This window comes from Pipra filicauda, unplaced genomic scaffold (assembly GCF_003945595.2).
Source record: "Pipra filicauda isolate LSUMZ 115617 unplaced genomic scaffold, ASM394559v2 scaffold66_size7647185_pilon, whole genome shotgun sequence".
NCBI classification, from domain to species: domain Eukaryota; kingdom Metazoa; phylum Chordata; class Aves; order Passeriformes; family Pipridae; genus Pipra; species Pipra filicauda.
In genome coordinates this window covers 1,605,524-1,617,688 of record NW_024104831.1, presented here as the reverse complement: position 1 = coordinate 1,617,688, position 12,165 = coordinate 1,605,524, and the positions used below count along the sequence as shown (strand labels likewise).

The 12,165-nt window shown below is 40.1% G+C and overlaps 1 protein-coding gene across 1 annotated transcript; it reads right to left on the bottom strand.

Annotated features, from left to right (window-relative positions):
* Nucleotides 1–2,807: 2,807 nt before the first annotated feature.
* On the bottom strand, nt 2,808–6,321 carry AGR2 (anterior gradient 2, protein disulphide isomerase family member). Its single transcript, XM_027723255.2, has 7 exons — nt 6,173–6,321; nt 5,835–5,898; nt 5,700–5,752; nt 4,696–4,769; nt 4,249–4,312; nt 3,742–3,825; nt 2,808–3,135 (listed from the first exon to the last, which is right to left on the bottom strand). Exons 1-7 carry the CDS (start codon nt 6,300–6,302, stop codon nt 3,086–3,088), a joined length of 519 nt encoding a protein of 172 aa, XP_027579056.1. The 5' UTR covers nt 6,303–6,321; the 3' UTR covers nt 2,808–3,085.
* Between the last annotated feature and the right edge of the window lie 5,844 nt (nt 6,322–12,165).

The following is a 12,165-nucleotide window of genomic DNA, read 5'->3' as shown; positions in this document are numbered from 1 at the left end:
CTTATACCTATTTGTGATGCCTTTTGTCATTGACGTTTTTGTTATTCACTGCTTTCTCTTTGAAAAAAGAGTCTTTGTCATATACAGATTTTTTTGTTGTTGTTTGTTTTCTAGAGAGGCATTTTAATTTTTAGCATATTGCTTGAGAATTGGACTTCATTGTAACCAGATTTTCTAGAGGCTATTTACAGCAGCAGAGTATACAAGTATTGGAGTGATTTAACTCAGAGCATTCATTTTGCATACATTAGGATGTCTTTTGACCCTTGTGTTGAAATGCTCTCTTAAAGTTTGTTATTCTGGGAAAAGGTAGAAAGATATCTCAACTTCCTCCAAAACACACATTTTTATCATATTAAAATAACTGGCTGTAAAATAATAAAATCTCATTCTTCTGAATCTGTGTGAGAAAGTGAGTCCAGATCTTAACTAACATACTGATATTACTGTATAGTATCTGCCTCCTTTCACATGAAGGTAACTATTACATTATTATTTTTAGGTCGAATTATTTAATGAATGTCTGAATGCTAGTGGAATTCTAAAAACCTCATGTCCTGTGTACTTCAGCTTATTGACTGTATGTTTCAGCAATGATTTCCTAGGTTTTCCAAAGACACGGAAGGAGGCTTTTATAGATAGCTCTTGGGCTATCTAGGGTTTGGTGGCTCTGTAAACCTAAATAATCTGTGTTTAGAGGAGAGGATTAAAAAGGCAGGATTAAGTTGACCATTTATGTATAAAGATTCTCAAAAGTTTGGCTAAGGTGAAAAGCAAACTACAAAAGCACAGCCTTGAGTGCAAAAAGATTATTTCAGTTTCAAAAACTAATTTCTTGGTACTTGTAGGCTGAACTATTGGATATTTGCAGCTATAGCATGTAGACAGACTACTAGACCCTTGTAGGTTATGCCTTATATCCATTCACTGGATGTTATCCATAGGATGAGTACATCTGCTTAAGAAAATGGTCTACTTCAGTAGTGTTATTAAAACAGACTTGTAAAACATGATGGCACAGGCAGCTTTTGTTTTAGGTCAGATACAGAGCTCTAGCAAGTGTACTTTGGGTTGAGTAGGTAAAGATGATTCTGATAACCAGTTGCTCCAGCCTGCCTCTGTGCTGTCCCTCTGCTAAGTGATGTGACCACTTTTTTTGCTCTTTGTCACCGATAGCTGCTTATATGGAGTATTTCTGCCCATCATTGCATCTCTTTTTCCTCTGTCTTCTGGATGCTGCAATAGAAAGGAGTATCTTACTGAACTGCTGAAGGAATGCTGGATTGCATGTCTGGAACAATTTGCAGGTACCACTTGAGATTTTTTGGTTGGTAGGGTTCACGTAGCTTGCCAAAACATATTAGCAAGTACCTTCCTTCTAATTTTGCTGAGATATTCCCTTGAGCTGAAATTCTTGCTTCTCTCGCCCGTCCTGCCTTCCCCAGTGTTTTCCTCTTTTGTAGTTTTCACCATGACTGGTAGTGACAGTAAGGGTAATAGTAGTGATAAGAACACTGTCATTGCCCAAGAGCTGAGAAGATAATGAAGGTACAGTCCTGGGCAAAGCTTTTCTCACTCATGCTGCTGCTGAGTTCTTAGATATTTGGGGATGGAAAGTCTCCTTTTTGCCTAAGTCTTAAGGTGGTGTGCACTCATGGTGTTCATCTGCAGCGTTAATTTTAGTTCAAACTTCTCTTTTGTCCCTTTTGGGCTTGTAAATAAGCAATCACAAGCTGTAACACAGTCATGAAACCAACCACATACTCAGTATGGCATCGCTTTATTAATCATCTCAAGGCTTTACTGAAATCTGGTGTAAGCAGGGACCTTTTAAGGGTAGCAGTTTTATCTTAAATCACTTCAGAATGCAGACAGTTTTTTTAAAAAAAGAAATAAAACCCTCCATGCAAACAACCCCATTCTCTAGTCTCAAGTACTTTTCTGGGAAAGGTTTGCACTTCCCGTTATCTTAAGTGTAAAGGAAGGGCTGATAATGAAAGCTCTACATATGCTGGTGCTACAAGAAAATAAATGGAGATAAAGCAGAATGAGCAATACAGAGCTTAGCTAGCTGCTGAAACTGGAGATCAAAAGCTGCTTTCCTCTACTGGTTTTGGCTGGATAGAGTTAATTCTCTTCGTAGTAGCTTGTATGGTGCTGTGCTTTGGATTTGTGACTAAAACAGTGCAGATAACACAAGGTGATTGCTGACACTGACATGGAGACAAGGTCTTCCCTGCTTCTCACACTGCCCTATCAGCGAGTAGACTGGGGCTGCAGGAGAAGGTGGGAGGGGACACGGCTGAGACAGTTGACTCCAGCTGATCAAAAGGATATTTCATACCATATGGTGCCATACTCTAATAAACGAGGAGAAGAAGCAGGAAGGAGGGGGATATTTGGAGTGATGGTTTTTGTCTTCCCAAGTAACCATCTCATGTGCTGGAGCCCTGCTTTCCTGAGGATGTCTGAACACCTGCCTGCCCATGGGAAGCAGTGAATTAATCCTGTGTTTTGCTCTGCTTGTGCACGCAGCTTTTGCTTTACCTATTAAACTGTCTTTATCTCAACCCACAAGTTTTCTCACTTTTACCTTTCTGATTTCTCTCTCCCATCCTACTGGAGTGGAGTAAGAGAGCGAGTGACTGTGTGGGGCTGAGCTGCTGGCCAGGATTAACCCACAACAGCCCTTTTCCTTCCAAAGTGCTTAAATGTAAAATGCAAGCGGTGGTGTCAAGCAACACAGTAATTTTAGTCTTTCTAATAATGGTAGATGAAGACAAGGAAAAAAACCCAACACAACAATGTTTTGTATGTAAACACTTAAAATGGATTTATTTTTAAAAAAATCATTTTTACAGTTGGATCATACAGTATTCTTCTGTACGCCTTAAATTAAAAGCCTCCAGCTTTTAAAAATGCTGCCCAGTACAAAAGGGCTAACGTAAAACTGTAGTGTTTATGTATAGAAACCATCACTACACATCACTAAATATCACTCTAAATAGTCTCTTCACCAGTGTCAATGTGTGGAGAAGAGATGGAAGATGAGACTTTCTAATATTTAAGGGCTTCCTTCTTTCTCTTACAGTTCAGTCTTCAGAAGCTTCAGTGCCTTCTGCATATTTGAATACACTAGAAATGAAATATTCATGCATGTTATTTTTGCTGCAACTTACTCTACAAGCAACTGCAAATGCTGTGGAGAAAATGTCATTATTATTAAAGCTTTTAGTCACATGTCTATTGCTACAGGGATTCTGATGCACCCTGCTCTTCCAAGCAATTTGTGAATGTCATGTGTTTAATTTTGACTGGTGAGAACATACATCTATTAATGCAAATGCATGGGCATTCACAGGGCAAAGACAGGAGCTGTGCAGCAGTGAGGGAGGGCTGTAGCAAACATCTTTCCCTGCTCCCACGTTTCCTGACCTGGCCTGGCAGGACTCATGTGCGAGTCCTCACATTACTTGCAGCGAACACTGCTGAATTATGCAAGTTCCTACTGACGTATACTTGCTTTTAAAACAGATGGATGCTTAAGACTCCAGGGCTCTGGCATCATTCTCTTCACCTCACTGATTTTAAGTCTAGCATCCTGTTTAATTTTAATCCTAGTTAAATGTCTTTCAGCAAGTACTGATTACAAGAGTCTGTGATGCCTGGCGTTATTCCTTGTTGCATGAAAAATGTGACTGCTTTAAGAATATTTTCAGAATGTTTCAGAACACTACTTACACAATGAAATGTCAGAGGGCTCGTAGGCATAGAGACGGTTTGAGTATCTTCCAGTAATATCTGCTCTCACAGTCAGGGAAGGATCTGGAAAAATAGGATGAGAGAAGTTGTAGAGGACAGGACTAACCTTCAAGTGGAAAGAAATAAAAGAAAATCAACCTTTTAGCACTGCTGCTTGCTTCCTAAATGTTTCTGCAAGACACATCTGCTTCTGCTAACAACCAAGAGATTAGTCTTCTACACAGTCACTGATGTTCCAGTTGTGTTTGCTTGCGGGTTTATTAGGAATGGGATGGGTTACCCATTCTAGGGACTGTGGCATCATGTCATTGAGAGAGGAATGCTGGAACTGTAAAGCTGGCTGGGGTTGCTTTGATGTTTCATCCACAAAACCAACTAGAACCGTTATACTTCTCATGGAATAAATTCATGTTAATCAGCCCGAGGATTTGAGATGTATGATGCAACAGGGGCTCTGTTCTGAGCTCAGGTGCTTAAGGTACTCACCTATGAACAAAACCCGAGGGACGTACTGGCCATCAGGTGCAAGATTCTTGTCTGTGGTTTCATACTTAAAGAAAACAGAGAAGGTTCCCAGTCAAGGAGAGCATGCTACATAAATATTTTTTTCCTTCATTGTACTTTGTGTTGTGAAATCCTGCTCAAACAATATATTGCACAGTTTAAGAGATTATTTGTCTGGGATGCAGTTTTTTAACAGCTGGAATTGCAAATTGATAACAACAGTTCGTGCTCTTGTTACACTTTAAATTCTGTCACATTTTGAGTTTATGATAGCTACAAATGAAAAAAAGACTTAGTACTAAATCTATTATGCTTCAGCGGTGGCCATTTTCCTAGCCAACTCTAGCTCCTAAACTGAAGCTAGAGAAGCCATAATTAAAAATACAACTTTATCGCTTTTATTTAGTGAAGTTTAACTGGGAAACTTACAACAAGGTTCAGGAGAATGAATTTTTCAGCCAGTTTCTGTATATCTTTGTGTTCAGCAAAAACCTTCTTGAGGGCTAGAGTGAAAGAAATGGGAAAGAAAATTAAAAATATGCCCCTGGAATTGTTTGTCCTCAAAAAAAGAAATTCAATCAAACTGGCAGAATGAAAATGAGAATTCCCAGTTTAAAATTGCAGCAAATGAAGGTTTCCAGTTCATTCCACCCACTCAGTTATATTCTGCATTAAAGAGTAATTATATTGATACAAAATGCCCCATCTTCAGACAGCGCAGCTGCCTCTCAGATTTGTCTACTTAGGTTTGAACTTGAGCATTTGACTATTCTGATCTCTTGTTCTACTATTGCAGTTTCTTGCAGTTCTTAAGGCACTTGACAATACAACATGTAGGGCTTCGGCCCGAAATGTTTGGAAGGGTTTTATTTTTTGTAAAAAGAGTCTTTTGGAGTTACTGGAGCTCTGGATGGATGCAAAGGTCTTGCCATGTGGATCAACTTGCAGGAATAAGGGCCCCCAGCTGAATTCAGAGACACTGGGAAAAGAGCAGTCCCAGTTGCCAGAAATCCTGCAAGAGCTTAGTTTTAGCCTGGTTTGATTTAGTCCCTGGCTGGATTCAGTCTCAGTCATTGATGATACTGAGAACTGACTATGTCCTTTCTAATAAATTTTGTTTCTCACTACTCCTGGTCTTGCTATTGGTTTTGGCTGATTGTGACGTGAACCAAAACCAGATTTGTCAGAAGTCAAACCCTGCTGACCTGTGCTCATTTCTGTATCCATTCTGTATCACGTAATACTGACTTAACATTTTTATTTTATTTCTGCACATTAGGAAATCCCTGTGTGGGGTAGCGACCAGAAGAACACTCCCCATGCTTGTGCAAGCAAGCAGAGTGGTGGCTGATTTTTTTTTCTTTTTTTAAACAGCATTTATCCAGAAACTGAAAACAATACTATTTTTTTTTCCCCCAGTGCAAAGGGATTACCTTGGCTGTGTGGGCAGTCTTCCAAGTGGTGGATAATCATCAGGGGTTTCTGGCTGGAAAAGAAGAGCCCTCGTTAGGAACAGGGGAGGCACAGGGGGCTCGGGCTGGGCGCAACAGGGACGGCAGGGTCGGTACCTGTGCTTGGCACGGAAGAGAGCTTCCTCATAGGTCTGCGTCCAGATGAGCTGGTCTCCCCAGCCTGTGGGACGGTAGGGGAGGGGACACACACACAGACAGAGCCTTATAAGCCGGGCCTTTGGCCTGGGGTTTGAATCCTGCCAGCCTCTGCCGGGAGAGGCTTGGAACAACCCCGCTGCCAGGGGCCTTTAAATCAGGAATAAAGGAGGAGAGGGGGCTAGGAAAAGGGATTTGCAAAATGAGTTGCAAGAAAATTACTTTGTTTAGAACAGCGTAGTAACCGAAGCATTCACGATTGCACTTTTTTTTTTTTAATTTGGTTGGTTGTTTTTTACCTCTGGAGAGTGTTTGAGGCAGTTTCGGCTTAGCAGTAGTCTCCTTTGTATCCTTCTTGCCTGCATCCTTTGCCAGAACACAGGAGATGGCAACGAGCAGCAGGAACATGGACATGTAACTCTTCTCCATGGCTGCTCCTGGAACAAATGAGAGAAACTCCCCGTCACTGTGGTGCCTCCCAGGCTGGTGCTGGCTGTGAGGCAAACAGCAGATAAGGACAGGTAGGCAGTAAATCAAGTCACAAATATGTAGTGGGGGGAGTCAGGGCTGAAACAAACTGCTCCAGGCAGAGGCTTGGGGGAATGGTGAGGAAACGTGAGGTTTGCTTAGCAAAGTGCCCTGAAGGAACTGGCTGCTTCTCACTGCCCTGCTCATGCCATTGGGCTGTGGCCCTTCTCAGATGTGTGTGTATGTGTTTATTAGTTTATCTCTCTTCTTTTTACACGTATTGAATATGCTCAGTAAAATAACTGAGTTTTGGCAATTCCAGAAGTACTTGGAAGTCCTAATAATTTCATAATTCTACCTCGATCTCCCAGCTATAGTACCCCAGCAGCAGGTGCTGAAAAATTAACTTGTCTTGGCTGTGGGAGCAACTCAAATGAGAAGTCAGAATGTTAAGCCAGGCTTTACAGTGAACATTAGCACAGACACAGCTTAATGGTGGTGTTGAAACTGTCTTCTCCCCTTAAAAGTATCATCTAATCCTTAAAACTAGCAGAATCTGTAATAAAAAGAGTGGGGAGAAGTTGCTGTGTGGCACAGTGAGAACTGAAATGGAGGTTGAGGGTAGAAGCAGCACAAAGCAGAGGACTTTTCCTGAGCCAGACTCTTGAGACATGTCTGCTGGGAAGCTCCTCAGCATTTCAGCTGGGTTGTTTCTCTGAAGGGGTAAAGCACTTATGACCCTGTGTTTACTCATTACATGTCCTCCTGGAAACTAGAACCAATACAATGGTGAAATAAGAAATTTTAAGATACTCCAAAAGTGATACAGAACATTCAAAAGATTAATTAAAAAAAATGCAAAAAAACCAAAAACCAAACCAAAACCAAAAAACCAACAGGCTGACAGTTTTTAAAGTTCAGACAATGAAAATTAAACTCCAGGGAAACAGAAGTGTTTTTCTGGGTAGGAACTGCAGGAGGAGACATTAGCTGAATTTCCATTAGTGATACAATGCTCTTTGCTACTGGGATGTCCAGTAGAGCTCAAATATCCAAAGAGTCACTGTTTCAAGGGTCTGAAATACAAGTTTTCCATCAGACGGCCTTCCTGCCGTAAGAAGAGTTTCTTTGGCAAGGAAGAAAATTGCATGAAGTTAAACTCTGTGGATTGTCAGGGTTACCTCAAGGGTTGTTTTGGCTTAGAGCTGTATGGCGGAAGTAATGCTTCTTTGAAAAGAAAAAAAAACGAAAAAGGTATAGGACAACCAGGAAATCGAAGACCAGGCACATTTTGTGCTGTTGTGGAGGCAGAGGGACAGCAGAACATTAAACCTGCTCCTTAAAAGCTTTGCCTCTGGAAGAATATGTGCGCTTTTGAAAAGTTTTCCAAAATAACCCCTCCTCTGCTAGTTCTTTTAGCCTGCAAAGCCAACATTTCTCTACACATTTTCCTTCATATCACACTGTGCTGGACTGTGTCTGCTTTGCTGCAGTCTTTTCTTTCCATTGATCAGGTCCCCCAGCCCCAGGTAGCACGGCTTCACAGCTCCCCCAGCACTTTCAGAAGCATTGAGTGTGCGGTGCCTTACCTTATTTACTCTCCCAGACGCCTGCCACAGTGCGAAGGTGTTCCTGGTTACAGTGTGAATGCTGCTGTTCCTACTGCCTATTTATGCACCTCGACAACTCAACTCCACCCACAAGATTTGAATTTGAATACTACTTCCCAAGAGCTAAACTTTCAAGTTTTTTCCCCACCAAAACATTCAGAGTTAATCTCATAATTAAATAACATTACAGTTTCCTGTCATAGACTGTATCTAAAGCTCAGAGATGTTTTGGTAGACTTTTGGGATATTTATTGAAAGGTGATTTTCAAAGGTTGGCAAAGTTCCAAGTCCAGGTAAGCTGAAGTCAAGACTCCTGATTTGCCTGAAGAGTGATTTGTCTTTTTTTGATTGGTTGGAAAATCAGTATGGATCACTGTTCTTTTAGTCCTTAGAAAAAGTTAAATTGATGACTCAGAACTATAGAGGTTAATTAGATAATTAACTATGCACATTATACAGATGTGTGTGTACACATGCACATGTAACAACACATAGAAAAATTGTAATAAAACCCAAAAGAAAGTTTGTAAAAATCTCCACAAAAATGTATTTGGAAGCTGTAACAAAAAACTGTGTTCATAAGCAGGGGTCTAAATCAGCATTTAATTCAAATTCCAGGATTAATTAGTTGTTTAGACTTTTATTTTTAACTACAACATGAACACCAATAATTTTAGCTTTCAGATACACGTATAATACAGTGCAATGCTCAGGAAAATGAGACTTTTTAGGGTGCCTGGAAGGCCATTCCTACTGTTGTGCTGTCTGCAGACAGTCCTTCTGCAGGGAGGTCAGTATGATTCTGTCCTCAGCAATATATGTTAAAACTACAGTACGTTCTTCTTGCTCCATGCCTCATATATTTCAGTGAGATTAAAATCACATGTTCATGGGCAGTGAGTACTTAACATTACTCAGCTGGGTAGATGAAATCCATCAGATATGGACTTTCCTGTTTGAAATTCACAGTGCTCTCTGATGGCTGCGAACAGCATCCATTTGTTACAAATATACTTAAGAGAATTAAGATCTTTGGATCACAGTCTGGATTTGGATTTTTTTTTCTTTCATAAATAATTGGGAAAACATGGTGCAGAAGCCAGATGGTGAACTCAAGCTAAAAAAAAATTATTGCTGTTCCTTACAAATATTCAGTAGTACTATGCTTTACTTAGCTGCTTCACTTATTAGAAGGCTGAAACCAAAGCTCCCAGTGACATCAGTCATTCAAACTTCCCTTTCTGTATGTTCCATGATACGTGTATGTTTTCCTGATAAAGAAATGAGAGAGTTTGCATATAAATTTCTTCTTCTCCAGCACTTCTCCCTGAAGATTTAGAGGTGTATTTTGTTAACTTCTATATTGTCTGTCCAAACCACATCCATTCAGGTTTTCTTCAAAACATATACCAAAATAAGTTTCCAAGATCCATATTTGGGTATGGGACCACTCACTCACTCAATGAGGTTACAGCCTTAATCGACCTTAGTAAAGATGTAGAAGTAAACCTTGTGTACCCATTTCTGAAATCTTTGTCTCAGCTCAGACAATTCATAGTTGTAATTTTACATGTTCTTACTGACTGTCTTCTCAGGTCACATCTAAGAGTTTTAAAACCTGTGACAGAAGTTCTAGTTGCTCTCTGGTGATGTGAAGAGGTAATGAGCAGGTAGGCTCTCACACACTTTTTAAAAAAAATTGGATTTTGTCTAAAAATGCATCCTCAAAACTAAGCCCCCACGCACTCCTTGGCTCCAGTCTCAGATGTGCCTCCATTTCCTTTGCACCTTTGCTTTCTCCCGGTTTTGGGAGATGCATTTACCTTAGCCTGTTTCCACATAGCCTTTTGAAAGAATTATTTCCTACAGGAAACTCAATAATTCAAATACAGCTACTCACAGGGGCTTCCCCGTTAGCTCAAACTCAGTGATCTCAATGCAGACAGTTAAACTTTTATCTAAGTCAACCTTGTACCTTTTTAATGAAGAGAGAGGGGAACTCAGCCCTTCCCACAGCTCCCTGCTTGGACCCTGAGACTGTACCCAGACACTAAGTTAGCTTCTGGCAGTTTATAATGAACTACTTTCTCCACCTTACTGACTAAATCCTTCAGGAATTGCCCCAGAGAGCTTGGAACAAAATAGGACTATTCCACAAGGTTTTTCGTCTTTTGCTATTGAGATGTGGTAGACCCTATTATCATTAATATTTAACACCTTTACAAAACTAGTAATTGGATTTTTAATATGATTTTGATTCCTCCACCTGAACAGGTACCTTTGTTCGTTAGGTTATGCACAAATCAGCACAGCTTCAGATGATTGTTGTTATAACTGTTTTGAAAGCATTCTCTGAAGTGCTTTGTTTTTCCTTGTGTTTTGTAATACAGAAGTTTTAGAATCCAGTTGTTTCTCCTAATTTCATAATAAACACATACTTCGAAGTCTTATGATCTAGTGCTCAGAATAAATATCAAAACTTCACATTGGGTGAATGAGAAGTAATGAAAGAGATGTATAGTCAATCCCACACTAACAACGCCCTGAGTCAAAGCCAGAGACTGGGCCAAATCTGGGAATCAGCAGGTTTCCAGTGCTAAAATAGTAGTATGTTGTAAGATACTGTGATTGAAAGCAGAACAAATTTATTTGAGAACTGGTCAAATTTCCGTTGTCAGTGCTTTAACCACATGTGAACTGGTTAGTAACTTTTTCATCATCTAAAAGCTCTTTGGAGGAAATTTGACTGAAATTTTCTGGAAAGCCTTACAACCCAAAATTTAGGAGCTGAAACACCTCCGACACCTATAACAGAGGCAGGGCCCGTTTTATTTCTCTCTTGCCCTGAAATAACTCAAATCCTTATCATGAATATTATGGGTAGGTGCCGTCTGGGTTGGGATATGGCATGATGACCGATGTCCCCAGTCATGCATGTCAAAACTGTTTCTTTTGTATAATAGTCATTTATGCTGGAGCAGGTACCAGACCCCAGATACCCCATTTCCCAGCTTAGTTGTGGTCTGTTAGGCAAGAAAGCAATTCTTTTCACATTGGCTCAGGCAATGTTTGCTAATACATGCAAATGCAGTGCACACTACTAAGGGAGAGACTAGAAAGGACCTGGTGTCTTATAAGTGGTGAAGACATTCTCCTGAGAGTTGGAAGACCATGGTTCAACCATCTCCTTTCTACTTCATTTTCAGTACAAAGCCACATTTCAATATAGGGCTGAAAACTCAGAAGTTCTGCAGATTTCTACTGCTGAACGCTTAAAGTTGGTAACTGGAGTTCAGATAAATATCTGCTAAGAATCTGATGATTTGTTCTGAAGGATGATGGTTTCCCAAAATATGTCAAACCAACACTTTCCTCTTTTTTGTTGATTGAATTACTCAATTAACTTGCATTACCTATAGTTTATTGGTAAGACTTTTCAAATTGGCTAGCAGAAGAGGTGGTGAGGACTTAAAATATGACATTCTGATACTTTAATCGCTGCTTGCAAAACAAAAGACCAATCCATGAGGATTTTAGTATCTCTGCAGGCATTCTTTTTCACTTATATGTGGATGTTTGTAATACAAATCACCACTTGATATAGGCTGGCATGAAAAGCATGGAGCATCCCTTATATAATTTTAGATAGAGATATGGGTTTATCATGTAGCCAGTTCTTATACCATACTCTGTTTTGAGCTCTGAAATACTGGAATGTCTGGGAGGCATTGCTGAATGACACGTTTTAAAATCACTAAGTCATTTGAAGACCCATATTAAATATACTTGCTCTTGCATTGTTTAGTGCCCTTTTTCACACAATAAGGAAGCTGTCATGGTCTGTTACCCCAAGGAGTGTCAAGGTTTTCAGCATATGTGGGACTTAATTGCTCAGCTTGTGTTTAGTAAGAGAAAGCCTGGCAGTCTCCACAGCGAGGCAGCAAATGAGTGAAGAGGGATTCTGTGATGAGAGGGACTGGTAAGCTGGAGGTCTACCACAGCCTGTGAAGAAGACTGTTTATCTGGTCTTTTTAACTGGGAAAGTCAATTATGATCAGCAAAGCTTCATGCCTGAAATTCTTGTACTTAAGTAAATGTGTTTTAATTAACTGAAATAACTAACTGTGTCTGAAATCAGAAAGTTTGCTGTACTCCAAGATTAAAGCCAATGACTCTTCCCCTGTCTGAGCAACTGATATTCAATTCTGAGTATT

What these genes read in the sequence shown, in the direction of transcription:
- AGR2 (XM_027723255.2), bottom strand. Translation starts at nt 6,302, where the DNA reads ATGGAGAAGAGTTACATGTCCATGTTCCTGCTGCTCGTTGCCATCTCC. An exon ending in GCCTCAAACACTCTCCAGAG is followed by an intron (nt 5,899 to 6,172) that starts GTAAAAAACAAC and finishes ACCGTCCCACAG; the next exon opens with GCTGGGGAGACCAGCTCATC. An exon ending in TCATTCTCCTGAACCTTGTT is followed by an intron (nt 4,313 to 4,695) that starts GTAAGTTTCCCA and finishes GTTTTCTTTAAG; the next exon opens with TATGAAACCACAGACAAGAA.